General features: G+C 33.3%; 1 protein-coding gene across 1 annotated transcript in view; it reads right to left on the reverse strand.

Annotated features, from left to right (window-relative positions):
- Positions 1–1,489: 1,489 nt before the first annotated feature.
- Positions 1,490–21,775, reverse strand: part of RasGAP1 (Ras GTPase activating protein 1) — a 34,958-nt gene continuing 14,672 nt past the window's right edge. The window contains exons 3-15 of the mRNA XM_088193996.1: positions 10,584–11,559; positions 10,374–10,510; positions 10,079–10,307; positions 9,741–9,889; positions 9,455–9,671; positions 9,192–9,395; positions 8,981–9,124; positions 8,819–8,913; positions 8,442–8,641; positions 8,230–8,377; positions 6,494–6,663; positions 6,283–6,421; positions 1,490–6,211 (exon numbers count right to left, since the gene is read on the reverse strand). Coding sequence (XP_088050122.1) covers positions 4,816–6,211; positions 6,283–6,421; positions 6,494–6,663; positions 8,230–8,377; positions 8,442–8,641; positions 8,819–8,913; positions 8,981–9,124; positions 9,192–9,395; positions 9,455–9,671; positions 9,741–9,889; positions 10,079–10,307; positions 10,374–10,510; positions 10,584–11,559 — 4,204 coding nt within the window. The 3' untranslated portion in view covers positions 1,490–4,815. The remainder of the gene's footprint in view (positions 6,212–6,282; positions 6,422–6,493; positions 6,664–8,229; positions 8,378–8,441; positions 8,642–8,818; positions 8,914–8,980; positions 9,125–9,191; positions 9,396–9,454; positions 9,672–9,740; positions 9,890–10,078; positions 10,308–10,373; positions 10,511–10,583; positions 11,560–21,775) is intronic.

Consider the following 21,775-nt stretch of genomic DNA (forward strand, 5'->3'; position numbering starts at 1 on the left):
GCCAGATGGAAGAGTTGTTGATCTCCTCCCATTTCTCTAACAATATACAAACCGGAAGCCGCTGCAGGAAAATCACTTATTTTCTAAATTATATAGTTTCCTTAAACTACGTGAACAATGATGATTTTTTCACATTTACAAAACATCCTTAACATCCCTAACATTCATTTTTAACATCCTTAAAAGTAGGTTGAATATTATGTCAAGAATTTTGATCCTGTAAATTTGCATCATAACAATTTTAATATAGTAAATTCGTGTATTGTCTTATTAAAGTAAACGTAGAATGTAATAATGTAAGCTTCAACTATAACTTCCAATCAGTGCACATGCTACAGTGATTGTATATTTTATATTTTCGCCAGTATAAATATAGTCTCACTAGCTCAAGCAGTTAAAATGTATTATGCAATTGATTTACAGAATTTACATCATTCGACAAAATAATACAATATTTAAAATTAATTAAACCAAACCAAAATCTAACCTATTGAAAGTTCAAAAACTATAGTTAGTTTCATAACTTATAGGTATTGATTAATTCATTTAAACTAAGTTTGGCTTAAATTGCATATGGACATTTAGCAACTGTCAAATTGAGTTCTATAGATTTAAGAGCAGTTTATAATTTTACTAACGCCTATTAGTAAAATTATATTTTTGTGAAAATGTAATCATATATGATTTAACTGAAACGCCAGTAAAAACATTTATGTATATAATTTCACTGGTGATACACAATTACTGTAACACATACATTGACTTGACAATGCAACGAGAAATAACACTAATTTTAACAATGAGGATAAAAGGTTTAGTAGGAAAATATTTTCATTCTCTTTTACTCTTTGGAAAAGCTGCTCTAACTTTTTCTAGTTTACTCATTGGTTTTTATTTCATAAATCTATTTTCATATCCAGTAAAATTAGCAACAATTACGTATGAATACAAATCCATATATAAATAACTAAGCCGTTGCTTTTTTAACATAGTTTTACGTATACATATGTAAATTTAAGGGCTTGCATGTTTACAATATAGCATGTATTGTGCGATATATATTTTCAACCATAACATGTTCTGTGTCAATTAATTTTTACACATGCAATGCAAAATTTCGGCATAGTTCCACTTAATATAATACAAGTTTTGCCTTTTTAGAAATTTATTATGTATGAAATAAATACGTTAATTTCCGTTAAAACTTTTTAAGCATTAATCATTTGCATATTATGTATGCACATTATTATATTATATTCGAAATTAAAGTATTTTCATTAACAAAAAAATATTAATTGCACGATTTAATTAAAGCATAAGAAATTTATAATAATAATATTTACAAAATTATATTCCTGTACTTCAAATAAATCAAACTAACATAGGAGTGTCAAAGTGATAAGTTGACCACGCGAACTGTTTTTAATTTGTAATGCAACACGCGATATTTATTAATCATGTTGCAACGGTTTTTAAATAAAAGACATTGTATTAGTTAACTTTTAAAATTATTTATTTGTGGTACATATTAAACATGATTAAAAGGATAAACACAAAAATTAACAGCAATAAATAATAACTGATATATAAACGTATTTTATGTTATTAAATTTGTAGGTTTAATACATATGTATTATATAATAATAATATAGTTGTTCTATACACAAATATAGCATCAAAGATTTTACAACAAATCAATGACATTATTATAATATTATAATAATTTTTACAAAGGTTTTAATTTTGCATAATATAGTTAACCGTAATAAACAATCAAATGAAAACAAATCCACTTTATTTTTGGTCAGAAACTTATTAAAAAAAATTTAGTTTTAAATAAAATGTCATTTTAAAATCGATATTGTTAATCATTAGTCATTATGTATTTTGTGTTAAGTATATACTATCTGTAATCAGAAACTATTTTTAAGAAGTTATATTGAAATATTAATCAGTTAAACTTACTATCTGTATAAAGTGTAACACTTTTCGTTCTTAATGACATTTTTAAAATATTCCTGAACAATTACGTTATTAATAAATATCATTTGAGAGAAATCTATGTACATTTTACATACACTAAATTGACAAAAATATATCTTACAATTTTGGATTTACTTTTAATTTAATTTTAATAGAGAAGTAGGCAAATTGATTTTAAAAACATCAATCAAAGTACATCACGCCAATTTGTATATAAAAAAATATTTGCATCAACGCAATCGTTTCGATAATGGAGTAACATTATTTGAGTACACGGAATAATGATTTATAAACTGAAATGGCACATCTTAATATGTATACATATTTATATGTATGACAGCGAATGAATGGATTGGGATGAACAGAGTTTTATTATGTCCTTAGGAACAATTCCGATCTTAATTCTAATGAGAATCAATCAAATTTGTCAAGACTAAGCTCAAATAATACAATATAAAAACACGTGTCAATGTTTTAATATGAATAATAATTTTTAAAACTATACATATTTTTAATACGTTCCGAGATTAATTTTATTAACGGAATTCTATTCTTAATTTAGACGTTTGGAAAAAATATTAGATTCGCCCAAATCGATTTTTCAACCATCATACATCTAAATCATCGATTCCAATAACTTAAAATAAACGTAAAAAATACACAACTAAAAGTTAAATTATCTGATTCTAAATGTCAATATAAATTAAATATTTACAAAAAAATATGTACTCACACACAATACTTATTTATTAAAATTAACCAATCAACTATGTAAAAAAATACATATAAAAGCACATAGGCCTTTACAAATGTTTGTAAAAAAATATTTGTAATTAAACGGATCGAGATGTTAAGCGATATGGCCGAATTCCGCATCTGATACTAAAATTTTGTATAGTTATTCGCCGGTCACTAGTAAGATTTAAAATAATTAAGGAACATTGTATCCAGAAAAGGAAAAAAGGAACATTGAGAAGTAAACATTTTTTATAGCCACAAAAGCGTACACTGGACCGACGCATAATCGAAAATCAGATCTTGATGAAATTCACGCAAATTAATAAAAACAGGAGATCAGATAAGAGTGAAAATAAAAATTAATACAAACATAAAAAATATGCTATAAGATAATAAATCTCACTTAATATTCCAAAAAAATTATATACAACGTATATATGCATGTATATTATAAACATACGCCACTTCGAAAATATTAAAGCTTCTCACATTTGTACATTACAACAATAAATAAACGTTCAACTCTGTTGAGACGTATTAACTAAAATTAACTTCCACTCAAAAACGTAATACAATGGAAACATATATGCAAGCGAATCAACTTAAAAAACTAAAAAATGGAATATATTATCAGCAACTGATGTAACTTAAATGCGATGTTATGATATTATGATATACTCGAGAGAATGCTATTTTAAAATCATAAAAGGCGACAAAGATAATTATTTCAATCTTTCGTGTGATACGCAAACTAAATGATTTAATAAAAAAATATTGCACTTGGTAAAAAAAAAAACTAAAATAATGTATGTAAAAAAATTGTTGGATTAAAATAAAAATCGTTTTTATATATTTTTAAAAATCAAAATAAAGAAAGCGATTAAAAATATGTGTGGCACAAAAATAATTTGTAAACTAATAATAGATATATAAATGAGTTTTAACATTTTTTCTTTGCTATTTAAGTATTGACATCACATTCGTTATAAATTATTTTCTAATATGCTTTGCAAAAAAATATTGAGCCATTTAAAAAACATTGTAAGCCGATAAATTACAAACACAAGATGTAAATCTGGAGTTCTTACAAATAGCAAGGAGTAACCATATAAAACTTCCAGTACTTCCAAAATCACTGATATTATGTGTCTCGCTACTTGTCAGTCATGCAATAAAGAATTGTCCTTTGTAGAAGATGAAAAGTAGATCGTTTATGACAAGTAGACTTGCAGCCAACTGTGTGTAATATTATATCAGATAAAAATGGCAACTGCAAAGTATTGCAGTAGCCTAGTATGTGCAAAAATGGCTCCATGAATTCATTGTCTCTAAACTGGCATCTAATTTCCAGAGTGAGACCAAATATTTTAACGAATGAATTGAAAATTAAAGTAAAATAAATACTAAAACTCATCTATATACTGTATAATTATGGCAATTAATTGTTGTAATATTAGATCGTCTTTCAAGTCCTGGCATGTTTTATAATTTTTTTAAGGGTTAAGAGTCAAAAAGTGTAAAACGGAGACCTGTGAGACAAACTGATACAATAAAAAAAAATATGGATCGATCATTCGATTAGATCAAATTTAAAAAAATAAGTCAAATATAAATGCGCTATTCGGGGCACCTTGCTATACATAAATCGTGTATGCATCTACTACATATACTTATAGAGATATAATGAATATATAATATAAAAAATATGGCAAATCAAATGGATACTTAGTTACAAAAATATATATGTATTCGGTGGAAGTTCTTCTCACACATGTTTTCTATAGAACATTGTCCGACAACTTTCTTTCTTTCGCCGATGAAGTACAATAGCAATCGATATCGTCAGTCAATACTTAAGAGTCGCGTTACATTTCCTTAATATATTAAATAAAGCCATCACAGATTCTAGCACCAATTTCCGAGAAAGAAATTTTTGCGTCATATAATTTACGAGCAGATCATAGTTCCTCAGCTCTCCTCCTTTGTTCACAGACGACGATCGGAACCATAAATGCGCGATCAGATTTCGCGTTCAACGACAGTTGAATGCTACAACTAACTTTGTTCCCAAACAACTAAAAAATAAATAATAGCTTAACAAATAGGAGGCAACCGGACGTTGTCCGTGTTCACCTTAGTCTTTTTCTTTAAAAACGAAGGAGTCAGCCGATCGGAGAGGGGAAGTTGCGATTTTGTACTCGTGGCCTCTGTCGGTGCGCTTTCTAAAGCGCCGTCCACGCTGTTCGTCTTCTTACTGATAAACTTTGATTTTATGGGTATCGATTTGCGCTGTGCGTCCGCTCTGGAAAAGGATCCTTCCTTTTCCGCAAACTCAGTTCTTCCTCTATCCTGTCTGATATTTATTTCCGAAACTGGAACTGAATCCGTCACGTCTGATTCTTTGACCGATTCTTGATCGTTTTCTTTTTCGCCCTTACATAATAAATCACTTGAATTTTGAGATCCAGCTCCTTGAGACGATGTCGACGGACTATTAAAACTATTATCTACATTGTGAGTATTGTTCGTGTGCATTTCATTATCTACGTCTAATCTATTGTCGATGCTAATTACTTCGTAGCGATCCTTTCCGATCGATTCGACGACCGATTTGCTTGTCTTCGATTGATAATGTTCCAAGGTTTTGTGTTCATAGCTGGCCAAATTTTGATTCTGCACATCGGCATTCGGTTGGGAAAGTTGAGGTTTTTTATGATACCACACCAAACTCGGCGCAGTATGGTTACTCCTCGGTGGAATCGCAGGAGGAACGTCTTGCGACGAACTCGGATCATTAGGAGTGCTCCTATTTTTCGAACCACTATTAAAATCAAGCAACAAATCGTACTCCTGAGAAGAATTGGACTTGCCTTCGATAGAATTTAAGTTTTCTTTCATGACAGGCTTCGGATGACCAGTAGAAGGTCTCAAATTGTACATTTCTTTCTCGGGTAAGTTTGGCTTTACGTAAACATATTCGGACGTGGAACTTGCCGAATAACTCGGCACGTTCTTCTTGTATTGAATATTGCTAATATCCTGAATATCCGAATCATGTCTGATCATCTTCAAATATCCGTTGTCTGAATTGTTGGCATTTTCCAAGCTGTCTCCGGCTTTCTTATTAGCGTCTTTCTGCACGGACTCGTTGCTGGAACTTATATACAGGCTATTTTTAAGATACGAGTCTGAGGTGTCCAGGTCTAAATCCAAAGAGACATTTTTCTGGAGTTGACTCGGTATTTGCGGTGGTGTTTTTATCGGCATTTTATTCACTCTAGGTAATAATTTCGGTGACGTGGTTATCATAGATAAAGGATAGGATCTCGTAACTCTCATATGATATATCTGATTGTTATCGTATGATATGTGTTTGGAGTGCGAAAACGCCGACTCGCTCTGGGAATGTTTCACAGGAGAACGAATACTCGAATCCATATTGCTCCGGGACACAAGCTGAAGATAGTTGTCGTCGCCAATGGGCGCTTGCCTGTAATTAAGAATTAAAAATTAAAAACAAATCGATTAATCGCACTTAAAAATAAATGTGACGATACATACTTGCTGCCGTATTTAGTTTCACGGTCTAATGATCTTTGATAAGCTCGATGATGATCTTCTAAACTGAATGTGATATCTGATAAACTTTGTAAGGTTGCTTGGTAAGTAACGGGATCTTCAATAGATTGGCTAACAACGCCTATAATAATAATAAATAAAAATTAATTCAATTACAAACTTAGATTAAATAATACGAATAAAAAATATTTACCATGTTTTAATTGCTGTAGCTTATCGCCAATTATTGAAATATTTTTATATAGCAGACAGTGAATACGCTGTAAATCTCTCGAAGGATCTAATCTTAAATGAATACCAGCTGATGGAGATTGAGCTGCGACTGTAGCACATCCTGCAGCATCTTCTTTGGTCTTCCCACAACTGGAAATGATATTAAAAATATTAGAAAATTAATTAAATATATTTTATGTTGTACAAATGAGTTCCGTTATATTTTTCCCAAATCTAAAAACACTAGCTTATTTATTTTTAACAGTCGGTGCGCAACAGTGTAATCATTGCATGCTCTTAAATTTATGCACTGTGATTGGTCAATTGCCTTGAGGGATGGTACCGGTAAGTGAAAGTACACAGGGTGATATTGATTTGTTATTCTCGAAGTACGGTTGTCAAGATTATTACCTTATTGCCCCTTTCACTATTGTTATAGTTGCATGTTTTATAAAATGAATACTGTTTTATTTATTATATTCGTTCTAATTCAGTCCTCTTCTCGGCAATCACTTTAATTTTGCATATATTTGTTTGTGTACACTGACTTCATAAAATATAGTATAATATCGTACTGTTTTATTTATATATAATTTATTAATTTTCATATATATATTTAGGATAAGATAATTGAAAAATGTATATTTAATAAATTATATTTTCTATGTGTAATACAAAGGTGGAATAAATGAAAACCTTGACAGAACTACACTATTGCTCTGTAAATAAGCAGCAGTGTTCAGGCATGTAACAGGCATGCAGTGTAGCTTAAAATAGTTGCCGGACTTGCAAAATTCACCCTGGTTGGGTATAGCATTGTCATTCGCTTTTTGAGTATTCAAGGAAAAAAGCAAATGAAAGATCAGTACAAGTTCAGTACAGTGATGCATGTCTGTCACTCTGGCAAGTGTACATGTAAACTGAAAAGTAGCACTCTTTTCAGCCATACACATACTCACAGAGTAGTGACATAAAATTGATAGTTGAAGGCAACGCGAAGGAAAATCTCCAAGTAACAGTGAAAAGACTTTAGAATTGCCAGGACTTTTGAAGAAATACTGTCATAACTCACAAAGAAATACTGTCATAACTCAAAAATACTAAGCAAATTTCACACACAACCATATATGTATGTAGTGGATCCTTAATGGATCTGGTAAAGGTTTGAAAGTGAAATAAAAAAGCGATATGGCGTGGCGTCGTTTATTCGCAGCAGCATCGCGGTAGGATGGGTTAGTGCCGGTCCTAACCGCACGACTGCCATAGAAACAAGAGTGTTTTGCAGCAAACAGGGGGCTTTATAGGCACGCTTTCGGCCCTAACAATGTTTATGTTGGCCATAACCCAATATACTAACATAATCCTACATATATATATGAATCATGCTCTCTTTTGAGATGAACGAGGGGTAATTGTACATGATACAGATCTCTTCAAGAACATCTTTCATACGACTTGCGAATTGTTTCAACATGGTGCAGCAGGCGGTGCACTAGTGCCTGCACACTCGGTACATAGATTTTTTTTATAGAAATATCCATACACCTTTTTTCCTAACCCAGTAAAACTTAAATAGACTACGTATAAAATGATATCCTTGTGTACTTTTTCGTTCTATAAATATTATAAATTTTCTTTGACCCATCCTTGTTTGTGAATATAGAAAGCTTTCGGTTAATTCATACTAGTTTCATATTGCTGTTGATGAATACTGACCATTTCCATCGTCCATATAGATATGACATATGATGATATTGTTTCGGTCTGGTTCGGTGTCCTTCGCACAGTTTGCCCAAGAGATCCAACCACTCTTTCCTTTCGACGCAATTACTAGCTTGAACGTACAATGCACGATCTCTGTAAACTAAAATAGAAACCATAGTTAGATTGAGAATTATCTCATAAACAAAGCGCTTTAATATTCTTACCTATTTGAAACATGTTGTTCATTTTTAAATCTTCTTCGCTGACTTTTTTAGCAGCTACGATTTCGGCCAATGGTATAGCGCACGAGGGTTTCTTGCCCCTCGCTTTCGAATAACTCAACACACAACTAGTCAACTGAAAGTGTCGAGTCTTTAGATTAGAAAATGCAAACTTTTTTCTCTGCGCTCTTTTCAGCATAACCCTAAAAAAATAATATCATTTGGTCATTTTTGATCATTAAAGCCACTTTATTGGTAAATCTAAAACGATCCTTACCACGTCCTGATATTGAGTAGCAAAACAATAAATTACAGAAATATTTAGATACTGTTTTCTCAATATTATTTATAAATTGATAATAATAAATAATTTAACTCACCCTTCTTTGAGAAGAACGGGAGCATCTTGAGTATTGCTATTTTGAGTCTCGGTACTGGATGAGATAATCTCCAAAAATTGCTTAATAGCGTTTACCTAATAAAATAAATATTTATTATCTATTCAACCAAAAATATATTTCTATGCATTTTTTAATACATACATGATTTTCTGTGCAAAATAACTTGTAAAGAACACCCATATATTCTTCTTTACACGGTTGTTGAGACGATCGAGAGCTTACATAATTACCTAGAGTTTGTATTGTTTTTGATATTAGAGTTAAAGTACGGTTCGTTTGAGGATCCTAAGAAATAACAATTATTAATATTGATGATTTTAAAAATACACTATAGTCAATAAAAAATACATACGATATGTTCAGTAGTTAGCTCGAATAATCTAGGACCCAAAATGGCAGGTGCGAAAAATCGCAAGAAAATAAAGCCGGAAACGACAGAGTATCGAACACCGGCGTCTCGTGGAAATCGTTGAGCAGCACTTTGCCTCAAAGCGTCAAATAGTCGACACATTATTGCAGGACAATGAATAAACGATTGCGTAATAGCATTGAACATCTAAAAGTTTAAAAAAATGTTAATATCTATATACAGTCACATAGAACGTAAAGACGTACTTTTTCTACGTAATCTTTAAGGTTCGCCAAGTTAACCTCGACGGACGCCGGTTCTTTTATTCTTGTCGGATCAATTTCGCATGGCTTTTTTTCGGAAAACACTAAATCTATAGTCGGCCTCAACGTTTGCTGTAAATAAGACAGACCAGTCAGTCTCATCGCTTCGTCCATCATTTTTGACACCAAGGTGTTGCCTCTGAATATCGTAGTAGGATCCCTATAATAAAATAGTTAATTAGGTTTCAATTCAATATCTATACGACATTATTTTCTAAAATGTACTCACGTCACTGTAGAAAGCTCGGCATCGGCCAGAGCCTTAACGATGGGTACTAACGAATCGGCGTGAGTGAAAAGTCTCACCAGCGGTTGCGCCACATCTGTTTTATTCGAGACAAGTTCGCCTAAAATATGCACTGCCGAAGACGTAACCGGCTAAAATGTATACAAAAACAATATTACAATCATTGTGATTTAAATGAGAAAAGTACAACAAATTTTAATATTGGTGGTGCATACGAAAGACCGCGAATAAAACGGCAAATGTCCATCATTATTTAATATCTTCTTTTAGCACTACCAATATTTATAGCCAATAATAATGAATTTCACACAAAATCATACCTTATAAGGAGGAGATTTAAGAAGTAAAGATCTCAGCTTATCGTAAACTGGAGGAGGAAGCACTCTGTCTAAAGTGTGATGCAAATTAAGTCTCAGAGAACCGAGTAAATTAGAATTGGAATACTGCGTTCCCGATGGAGTGGCGCCTCTCACGTGAATGTAGTCAGATCCTGGTTGAGTAGTATTATTTATCCCATGATATGGACCGTGTCGCGAGCCCAAGAAATACCTAGAAATTATATTATTTATTCAAATCTTAAAATAATTATATTGCATTATATAATAAAGTAATTACCAGGCACTGCTGTTAAGTGCAGCTCGTTGTTCTGATGTCTGCAAAGGTAATCTCACTTCGCCTAAAAAGATAGCGTCGTGCCACAGTGACACACTAATTTCTTGCACGACATCAGCCCAGCTGCTGACAGGAAATACCTAAAAATATTACTCATTTTATTAGACATGTGCGAGTTTTTTCAACAGAAACCTTAATTCAAATTATACGTACGGTATAAGTGTTAGAACTGCTATTCGATTCTTTCTCTTTCCCCGCACAATCTAGTATTAAATCAAACACGAAACACTCATCAAACTTTGGATTCACAGTTTTTTTTCTAGTCTTCGTCCTCTTTGTCACTTTTTTACCGCTCTTATACAAAACGGTCACTTCGGCGCAAGGGTCGCATTGGCCGTTTTTTAACGTCAGTTCGGAGCACTCTAACACGCGCACGGACAATTTATTTCTCAAATCTGGTTGCTGTACTACATAATGCGGCTCTTCCGGCGAAAACAGCTCCGTTGATAGATGGCTCACTTCGGCGCCGTCCCCCAGGTGATCGAGAGCGAACTGGTGACTTCTTTGTTCGGCGCCTTCGTGAAAATTGTCCAAAGATAATTTGAAATTCTTCGTTATCGAATGCCCGTACATGTTATTGTGCACTTGATTTTCGGTTGTGTACTGGTTGCCTTTTAAGCTCTCAGATCTGGTGAGCGACATTGGAATATTTTCAGTGACGGGAGCGCAGTACAATTTTTTGCTACTATTACTGGAACAACTGCCAAACTTTTTGTTATCTCTGCTGAACTCTGAGCTATTTTTAAAAGCATTTTTGGTTTTAGTTTTTCGATCGAAACTTTGGCTACAATATGTTTCTTCGGTCGGCGTGAGAGCGTTCGTTTTTGTATCTACAACGCAGATCGAATCTGACACTGCCTCGACTTCTGGAGATATATTTGTGATTTTCGGATGCGAGTCCTCGAATAATATTTCAATGTGTGCTTTCCCTTGTACTTCTGAATCGGCATCGACGGGACAAAGAGCGAACCAGTGGTCGACTTTGTACTTTTCGAGGTCTTCGCGGCGGATGGCCACTTTGCCGAGCACTTTGTCTTGCTTGTATTGACGATCTCGGTCGAAGACATAGATGGACAGGTATCGAAAGCCTCGGGGTACTTCGAATTGGAACTCTTCTCCAAAGAATGGGCTGTAACAATCAAAATCGAGAATTAAAAACATAGCTAAAAAACATTTAACATAATATAGTATTTTATATACATAAATTTAGACCAGTCGTATAAGTCGACGACTAATACATATAGTTCGAGTCCTAGTGATATTAAATAATTATTCTGATCGATCATCACAGATTAGGTTTTCCTAAATTTACCTAATCTCACAAATGAATATTTAAAATAAAATTGAGCTAGATTACATTTTTTTATCGTAAGCTGGAATAGTGGTTTATAATTAATAAAATAGATGTCACAGTTTTACAGATTTTGATTTCAATAAACAAGAAGATTCACCAAAGAAAGGAATACATCCTATTGCAGAATTAGGCAAACTTTTTTGGGAGCGGGCCAAGAAACAAAAGAAAAAAATTTAGTGGGCCAATATAATTTATTCTAAAATTTAAAAAACAATATACAAATATTAATGTGATGAATGAAATTGCAACTGCATTTTTAAAAGTTCCTTATATTGTGGTTCAAACTACGACGTATTAATTCTGAGAAGTGATGCTAAATGCTCATCTGTCAGTCTATTTTTAATAGAATTCTTCCTAAGGTTCATGGTAGAAAACACTTGTTCACATATATAAGATGAAGCAAACATGGAACTGATTTTCTGTGCAAAATCTACACGATGTATACATTTTTTTTAATATTTGGGGCGGATCGAATAGAATCTTCAAGCGAACTGGAGTTGGCCCGCGGGCCGTAGTTTGCCCATCACTGTCCTATTGTATGTGGTTTTTATTTTCATACATTTATAATATCATCACTGTTAACATAAATATGATAACATATCATAAATTTACAACTATGAGACAAATAGTATCTGGGCGTGTGGTCTTAGCAAATCTTCGTCCCTAAGCGTTTATGCATAAGTACATAAATAGTGAGCGGAAGATCCGCCGTTTTATGACACGATTGAAGCTGCACCTACCGCAGTTTTGCAATATACTAATTCAACTGAACTTTTTATGACTTCCTGATGAATAACAAATTATCCCCATTGAACAATAAATTTTGACATAATTTAGGATGTGGAATATAGATATAGATTCGCACGCTAATGATAAGTAAATATTTATTTAATTTAAAATATTAAGCAACCAAAACCAATATATTAACCCTTTGGACGCGATAGTCGACTACAGTCGCTCAATTGATTTTTTTATCTCTTTACGCAAAAATCAGTAAAAAAAAATGTTTTTAAGAAAAAACTGTTTTTTGTGAATAAACATAAAATATCATTTTAAATAAATAAAAATTAAAAAATCAGAACATTTAAACACAGAACCAAAGTAAAATTTGAATTTAAAAAAAAAAAAATATATTTATTTTTGATTAACGCGTCCAAAGGGTTAACCATCTCCTTACGCCAGGCCTGTCAAACTCAAATATTTTATTTTAAGTAGGCCGCAAATAAAATAAAAACGGTCACTTCGAATATTTTTGTTCGATTAGTGGTAGCTAAAAAAAATGATTACCTCGGAAATTTTTGTTCGTAAAATGATTTGAGGTGTGACATTTTTTTCTCATCGGGCAACGCAATTATTCTGTATAAATGCAGAAATCAAATGTCACTTTCTTGCGAAACAAGAAATCTGACCAGCGACACTCGATACGTTTGACTGAATTGGTAAATTGATTCTTATTGACATAACATTTATTTTAGTTTCTTTCGCTAATTACTTATATATTATAATTATATAATTTATTGTGTGAATATATCACGGAAGAATGCCTAAAACATGAACATTTTATTCTACATATTTATAGAGATACACTCGGTGTACATCAAAGCAGTAGCGTAGCCAGGATTTTGTCAGGGAGGGTTGTTAATAAGAAAAAACGAGAAATTGAAAAAAAAAAACTATTTTTTATTTAAATACAATTATTATATATCTTCACCAAAAGAACAAATATATTTTATTAATGTTTATAAAATAAACAAAAAAATACAAATTTAATCCTCGCATTTTTAATTGTATTTTTGGATATTTTTCCGTCTCCAAGAAGGACCATCTAACGCCTGCCCTTCGCTACGCCACTACATCAAAGTAAAGAAACGGTTAAGAAGATTTACCGAAGCTCATATTCGTATTAAATTCAAATCATCTGTATTTAACTTGTTAGCTGCCCCAAGATCCATACTACTCATACGCCCATAACGTATATAGGAACAGTTTTTCTACGTGTGATTTTTCACATATAAAGTGTGTAATATTTGTGGTAAATATTGTAATGACATCTATCCTAAGCATATAAATAATAATATAACAGCTATATGTAGCTAAACTAAGGATGGAATAACAGTTATCATCGAGTCAATCGCCCGTCATACAAAAGTGACATAACAGTGTGGCCATCCAGGCAGCGAAATTTATTTCTATAATAAAATCACACAAGTAGTCAAAATATTCTACAATAAAAAAATAAATTATATATTAAAAAAATTGACATTTATATTGTAAAGTAGACCCCCAATAACACGGTAAATTGGGGACGTGCTATTTGGATGCCCGTTACTTTATGTATGAACAAGCCAAAGGGAAGATATCTCACCAAACGCATCTGATTCGTACGTACGTATTGCAAAAAATTGTACTAGTATTTTCTATTCCCCCAACTACACGCACCCAAATAGCACGTCCCCAATTTACTGTGTTATTAAGGGTGTACTGCTTTTTTGGCTGCGGGTCAAAATAATTAAAATGTGACTATTAAAAAGACTATTCGGGTCAGTGAATATTTTTGGTCCTAACAACCATACATGTGGTCTAGTCGTGACATCGTAACACGTTAAAAAAATGATATTTGCAGAACTGAAATGGGTCACTTCAAATCATCAAACGGGTCACTTGGTGACCCGCGGGTCATAGGTTGCCGAGTCCTGGTCTACTGTTTATATTATTATTTATAGTATGTTGGTCTACTGTATCGGTGAAATAGGTAATAAAATAGTCAAAAATTTGCTAAGCCCGTGACGCAAGCCCGTTGCTTCATTCGTGAATTAGGCAAATTATCTGCCGAATGCGTGAATTGGGCAGGAATTGTTTTGCTTCTTTAAAGATAGTAGCGCTCTGATGGTGTTTTTCGTAATAATTTCGTATGTCCATCTCCATTTAGAATTCCAAAAAAGTCTAGAACAGTTAATATGACGACGTACATATATTTTCACGATTTATATAGGTGTATGGTCGATTTAAGCACAACTAAACCGAATTTTGCCCATTATGAGAGCGCAAAAAACAATTAGCCCTTCTCAGAAGTCAAAAATCCACGTCAAAAGCAATAAAATCGTGCCGTCGCAGTGGGAACGCTCGTTACCGAGCGTTCCCACTTCGAGCAAATTGTTTCAAAAGTTAAGAATAAGACATTCACTGCTAAATTAAATGCATAGTAATTCATGGCGCGCTGATCTTAACAAAATAAGGCCAAAGTTACGGCAATTGAGGTAAAGCCCAGTAGAAAATTAATTTTAGCAAATATATTTTTTACATTAAGTACAGATAAAAGAGTGCTGGTCAAGCTTTTTATCCAATTTCTGCATCATGTAAATTTTTATTCTATCCCACTTGTTACATAAATACTTGTTTGCACAAATAGGAAACGAAAAAATGTTATCGAATCGAAGCCGGAAACGTCCCACAGTGGTTGACCGCGCGTCGCGGGGGTTGCGTTTTTTAAATAGATCAGGGCCGCATTCGGCGCCTGAATTGCATCAAACGAACGGACGAGAAAAAAGTGATGAATCAGAGCGAAGGAAATTCAATCCGTCCCCTTTCGCTTCGCCCACGCGCGCCTACACACACAGCGCGGCACTAGCACACATGATCGTCGTAGTGGTCGAAGTGAAAAAAAACCACGGCACCCCGGCTCCGAGCCATTGAGCATGGCGGAAATCCGGAATAATAAAAGCGGGACTCTTTGGGCACAATGCCGCGGATGTGCCCATAACTCCGACGTCGCTGCTAGAGTAGCAGCGGCAGCAAGTCTTCCGGCCGCGCGACAGAAATACCTTCCGTCCTATAAAACGCGCTCGGGCCGACCAGATTCCGTCCGGCAGGTCCTTATTGGACACGCTGCCGCTCTCGCTCACCTGCCACTACACCTCTATAATCGATACAAATGGCAAAAAAGGCAATCGTCTATTATAACGGCGCTTCTTCGGGAGACGTACATATGTGTGATTCGGTCGAAAGGCTGGTAATCAATAGACAATATCATCGGGGTGACCAATTTGAGTCATATACATATAAACCCAATTATAAAATGAACTGCATAGGCGAGACATTAAACACTGTGACACATATGTTCATATAATACATCCGATTTACACACTAGATTCCCTGATGACGCCAATTAATACAAAAAAGCTGCTGTTAATGGCACATTCGATTATTATGAGCAAAACAATGTGTGGTGTCAATGATCTTACGGCTGCATTAAAATCTTTAGAAGCAGTGTAATACGCATAAAGGGTTCTCAAAATAAGCGAGAAAATGACAATCACAATAGCTAACAGTGACTGGGACGCAATCATTATATTATATGAAGGAACAAGGTCGAAGTTCTTTGTATGCTGGAGTGACTATTGCATGTCTTCTCAATATGAGTCAAGTAAAAGCGGAATGGGACAATCAGTTCACATGCAAAATGATGTTACGTTGACAAAAACATCCGCATGAAAAGATATATTAAAAAAAAAACACACGCGGTAAATTAATAATTAACTCTTGGAAGATCGCAAATGCTGTAACATAAAATGTTAAGATACAGCTCCAATAAATCGTAATTATTCAAAGAATAAATTCGTCATAGCATATCCATATAAACACCAATATCACATTAAGATAACGCATAAAGGTTTGCCTTTTGATTGACAAAAGAATACGCTGCCTCATTATTTATATTATATTGAAGAATCTTATAACTACTGCGCATGAAGTCATCGGAAGCTTCCTATCGGTTGGAAGTGGGTGAAAGGCAGATACAGATATGTATTTCATACACAAACTAATTGTAGATGTTTTATGCCAACTCGAGATTATATCGTAGGCACATTTTTACATGGAATCATTAGTATCGACATTATCAGACCGTCTTCGAATTGAAAACACTAAAATAAGCAACGTAAGCTAGCATTGCTCTAGTAGCAGCGGTGCGAGTTCACGTTGGTTGATGCAATCGACTATTTTATTTCTAATAACAAATATATCATCATTTATATTAGTTGAGCATTGAAAATGAATATAAAGTTAAAACAATTGACCCTTTTTGGATATATTCCGATATAAATAATATATACAGCAAGTCTTATATATAACAAATTCAAAAAAAAAAAAATGCATGAGAATTAAAATGTTTATCTATAATCTGTTTGTTTATAAAACAAAGTGACTGATTGGTCCGCTATCGCCAAATAAGCCCGTCATACATATTTTAACTAATTCCTTGTATGATCGAAACTCACCACATAAGGACGTCATATATTCCAATGGAAAGTACCAGTTAAAGTTCTACTCTTACCAAAGAAAATAATCTTGGTCATTTGAGAGTTTTTTTCTCTATACATCGTTTAATTTATATATTGTAAATCTTCCGTTGCAACAACGGGGTTAACACAATCAACAACTATTAAATAAGCAGTGAGACACCAGTCTGAATCAAAGGCTGTAAATCAGTGTTTATCCAATATATTAATACAGCATAATCAATAATGTCACTACGCACGACCTAGCTCAATTTTATCCAAAGGTCCATATGATGTTCGAACCTAGGACATCGTTCTCATATAGTCCCTTAACGCCCGAGAGAAAAAAATAAGCAGATCATTGTGCTTTTTAAACGAACACACTAGAAATGAGATTTTATAGCTTTATGTTTAATCGCTGAATTTTATTTTAATACATATAAAATATTATATATGAGATGAAGCATATAGCATTTTCAATGCCTAATATATACAACCTTGCTCGATTTAAATTAATCATCACGATATTCATCCGTGAGATTAGGAAAATCTAGATAAACCTAATATGTGATGATCGATCGGAATTATAATTATATAATAATCACTGATTCTGATCATCCAGACACGACAGAAATTAAAAAACCTAAGGTTCATATGGGCTTGAAACCATGACCTTCAGGTCAATAGTCAATAGTCTATAGTGCTGATATGTTATGTTTGTAGGAATATGAAAAAAAAACAAATTTCTGCCATCCTTCTTCGTTTCTTAGTTTGAAAATAAAAGTTTTTTAAACGAAGAGAACCTTTTTGTTGGGTTTAAGCAAAATCATAGGTTTTTTTCACATTAAGCAATTATTTATATATTTTTAAATTTTATATGTAAGTATAATTTTACAAAATCGCTATAACGATAATATAATAGTAAGAAAACCAATCCCACATATCACACTGCTTTCCAGCCGTGGCTTTGCCACAAAAAATAATAATATCAACAAATTTCAAACACTTATGGCTATGCATATGTGGCGACCGTTGATACGTCAAATAGGATAACGATGTTTCTTAGAACCAAATTTCAACTGCTATTACCATGCGCCAGGAATATCAACGATTTTCTATCCTTGACTTGTCCAGCCTTTATTGACCGCCATTCGCCGAACTTACGGCTGGTCAGACCCACATTTAAGGCATTCCTCATCGGCGCCGCCAGAAAATGCAGTCTTCAGAGCTGCATCCTTTGAAAGACGATGATTCAGGAGAAAGCATCCCGAAACATCTAGATTCATACCGACTGTATAAAATGTAACATTTGATACATTACACCAGGGCTGTGTTTTAAGTCAGTAATAAGAAGTAAACAATTCTTGTTTTAAGATTTAATTCCCTTTGAATCACATATTTTCGAATATATTATTGATTAAATGAGATGTGAGTAGTCAAAAAATAATTATAAATATTTTTTTGTTCTTTCTTTGTTGTTATTTACATGAAAATAAATAAATAAAATAATTAAAAATAAATTTATTATTTTAAGATTATTTTATCGAAATTTTTAAATTCGAAGTCGGAGTCGGACCTTGCAAAAAAGTCGGTGTTGGAGTCGGGAAAAATTTCTAACGATTCAACAGCCCTGCATTATAGTTTGATGCGCATGAGTCGTTATAAAGCAAAAGTGGCCATCTGTCATTTTTACCGAAATTAATATGTAAAAATTCATGTCTATTATTAGTCTGCATTTTGCTTCGAAACTGAAATTAGGAAAATTCTTAAAATGAATGTCAAGAGTTTATAGCTTAGATTGAAAATATTTATTCTGGTCAATTCAACTTTTCAAGCAATTCTTGAAAAAAATGTCTGGACCAAATTTTTTTACATTTTCTAGTTTCAAAAATGAGCTTAAAAATATTGTCGACCTATTATTAATATTATTGACTAGTTATTTAAATGCATTTTTATGCAGAATGTTAGATACTATTCAATAAAATACTGTTAAATTGTATAATTTGACCTACAAAAAAAACATAAGTTTAATGTCAAGTAGTTTCATTATTTATTATTAAAATTAATTAAACAATTAATTAATTATTATCATGCGTATCGTTCTAACTTATTTATATGAATCGGCAATTTTACCGCCGTTTATCATGATTTAAATACCGCAAAATACCGATAACGGCGTTTATTTATTTAATGATCCGATGCAAATTATTTACCAAGAACTAAATCAAAATATTATTTGAAATATTCGTAATTATAATTGAAATTTGACATTCGTTTCTAAATGAACGATCGTTTTGCGCGTTGAATTCGTAAAAGTGAGGGGAGGGTCGAAGTGATTTTTTATTCGCCGCTGCATTTCCGATTCGAAATAAAAAATCACGCATGGCAACACAGCGTCGCGGCGCGCCGCACAAATATACACACTCGCGTTTCGATGAATGAATGGAGCTCTACGTCACGCGGCGTGTCCATACGTCACGTTTGAAAAGCGAAAATTGACAGCTCGCCGGTCGCTCGTTTAGTTTTATTACGATTATGGCCGCGATAATTGTCGTTAATTAAACACTCGCGTTCGTTCGGCTAATTAACCATTAAAGGAATGATAATAATCGAGTGTTGATTATCGACGTTTAAAATTCGACACGCCGCACACACGATCGCCATCTAAAAATACATTCAATTAAATAAATAACACTCAACACGTGCATGACGGCCTCGATAGTCTGAGCGCGCGTCAACGGAAGCGCAAAAATAAATTTTGTGCATCAGATTCGCGCGCGATTTATATTTTGAATCTCTTCGCACGAAGTTTAAACAATACGGCATTTTTTTAATTCGCCATCTCCTAAAAGTTCGAGTGTGCTGGAAAAATCAACTGCTACGGCACCGACACGATTTTATTGCTTTTGACGTGAATTTTTACCTTCTGAGAAGTGATAATTCTTTTTGCGCTCTCGAAAAAATCGATTTAGATGTGCTTTATTCGATTCTCATTCGTAATGTTGTTATAAAAAGTCCTAATATAAACGCTTGATAATCGAGCGTTTTCACCCGGACTGGAAATTCACTATATGGCAATACTGAGCAGCAAAAAAAAACACGGCTAATTAACAGGTAAATATTTTTAATGCCTAATTAAAATATTACTGGCAAATTTTTATATTTATTTGTAGCATAGAAAGAGGTAACTCGTACCTATTATTATTTTATCAATAAATTATATTACTATGTTAAAAAATATGTATATAAAATGCCATTTTTGTCATGAGGCCCGGAATCATTGTTTTCCCAGGGCCTGGGTTCGTTCTTAGCTGCCCTGTTTATACCTTTAATCAAAATACACATTGGTATCTCCAGCATCTCTAATTAAACACTTTAAACTTGAGATATTGTTTTATTTTTCTATTTTCAAGTTATCTATTTATTTTTTTTTATTTCCCCTGTCAAGTTGTCAAATATGGAGTTTGCAATTTGAAATGTGAAATCCGCTCTTTAAACAACAGGGAACAGTAAGCGATATATTTGTTTTTAATCTCCGTTGTAACTTGATAAGTATGGGCCCAATTCATTACAACGGGTTCAACACAATCCTTATATGCATTAAAACGACGAAATTTGTTGACTTGCTATGATAAAAGCCTTTAAAACACATCGCTTTATTTATGTGCGACTTTCTTAGAACATACATTTTTTTCTCGCAGCGTAATATAAACCGAAGATCAGAACTTATAATACGATTGGAATGCGCCGGTAGGTACCTGAATCCGAGAGTATGCAGTCCATAGAAATTGCATCATTATCAAGTCTATCGATTTGTTAATCATCGCCGTTACACAAATGATAATGTAACTAAATACTTAATAGATAATAATAAATAGCACGTTTTCTAGAATGACAAATTCTAAGAGTATACAAGCTCGAAGCACAGTGAACTAATTTCAATTCATACTTTCAGTGAGAATTTCTACCACTTCGCTTCAGACTTGGAACAAACGAGAGTACAACCTAACTCGCACCGAGCTATGCCGAATATCGACCAAAATGACTTTTAGAAGACCGAGAATGCAGCCCCTTTCCACCAGGTAACCAGGATTCGAGGGTTCAACCAGAACACTAAATGCATGTTGGAAATTAATTTGTCCAGACCGTATGAAGCTCTTCAAACTAATCAATACTCATTTATTTGTTGAATTATTTATTATAGATCTGACCATCATGGCTTAATAGGTTTTCCCAATGCGTCATGGGGGCCTTTGCGTAATCTCATATTCAAACATTCATATACTCATACGCAGATGTAATACATATTTAGAAACTAGTTTTTGTAGCGCTAATCTCTAGGAAATATGTATAAGTAGAAAATAAAATGCGGAACTTTTAATATTTGCTTTACATCCGTTTGTGTCCGGATTCTTTCTCTCTTGGCGTTTCCTTGCGTCCGGGTATTTTTTTTACTACGTCCTGTTTTATTTTTTAATTGACAATTATCTGCAGTTGTCCTGTTTTCCGAATTGAACCGTGCATCAGTAACGCGACAGCAATATCCGCCCCGTTGACAAAAATAGCTATAATAAAGTCACGTTATTTTAAAGAATACGTAGCTAAAACAGTGCAAACGTGATATTCAACTGCCCATATTTTCATTGATGCGAAGTGGTGACGTGATCTAAACATTCGGATCATTGAGCTCAATTAAAACGAGCAAGTTGCGAAAG

Source organism: Plectrocnemia conspersa, unplaced genomic scaffold (genome assembly GCF_051122295.1).
Source record: "Plectrocnemia conspersa isolate PC_06_02 unplaced genomic scaffold, ASM5112229v1 ptg000010l, whole genome shotgun sequence".
In the NCBI taxonomy this organism is placed as follows: Eukaryota; Metazoa; Arthropoda; class Insecta; order Trichoptera; family Polycentropodidae; genus Plectrocnemia; species Plectrocnemia conspersa.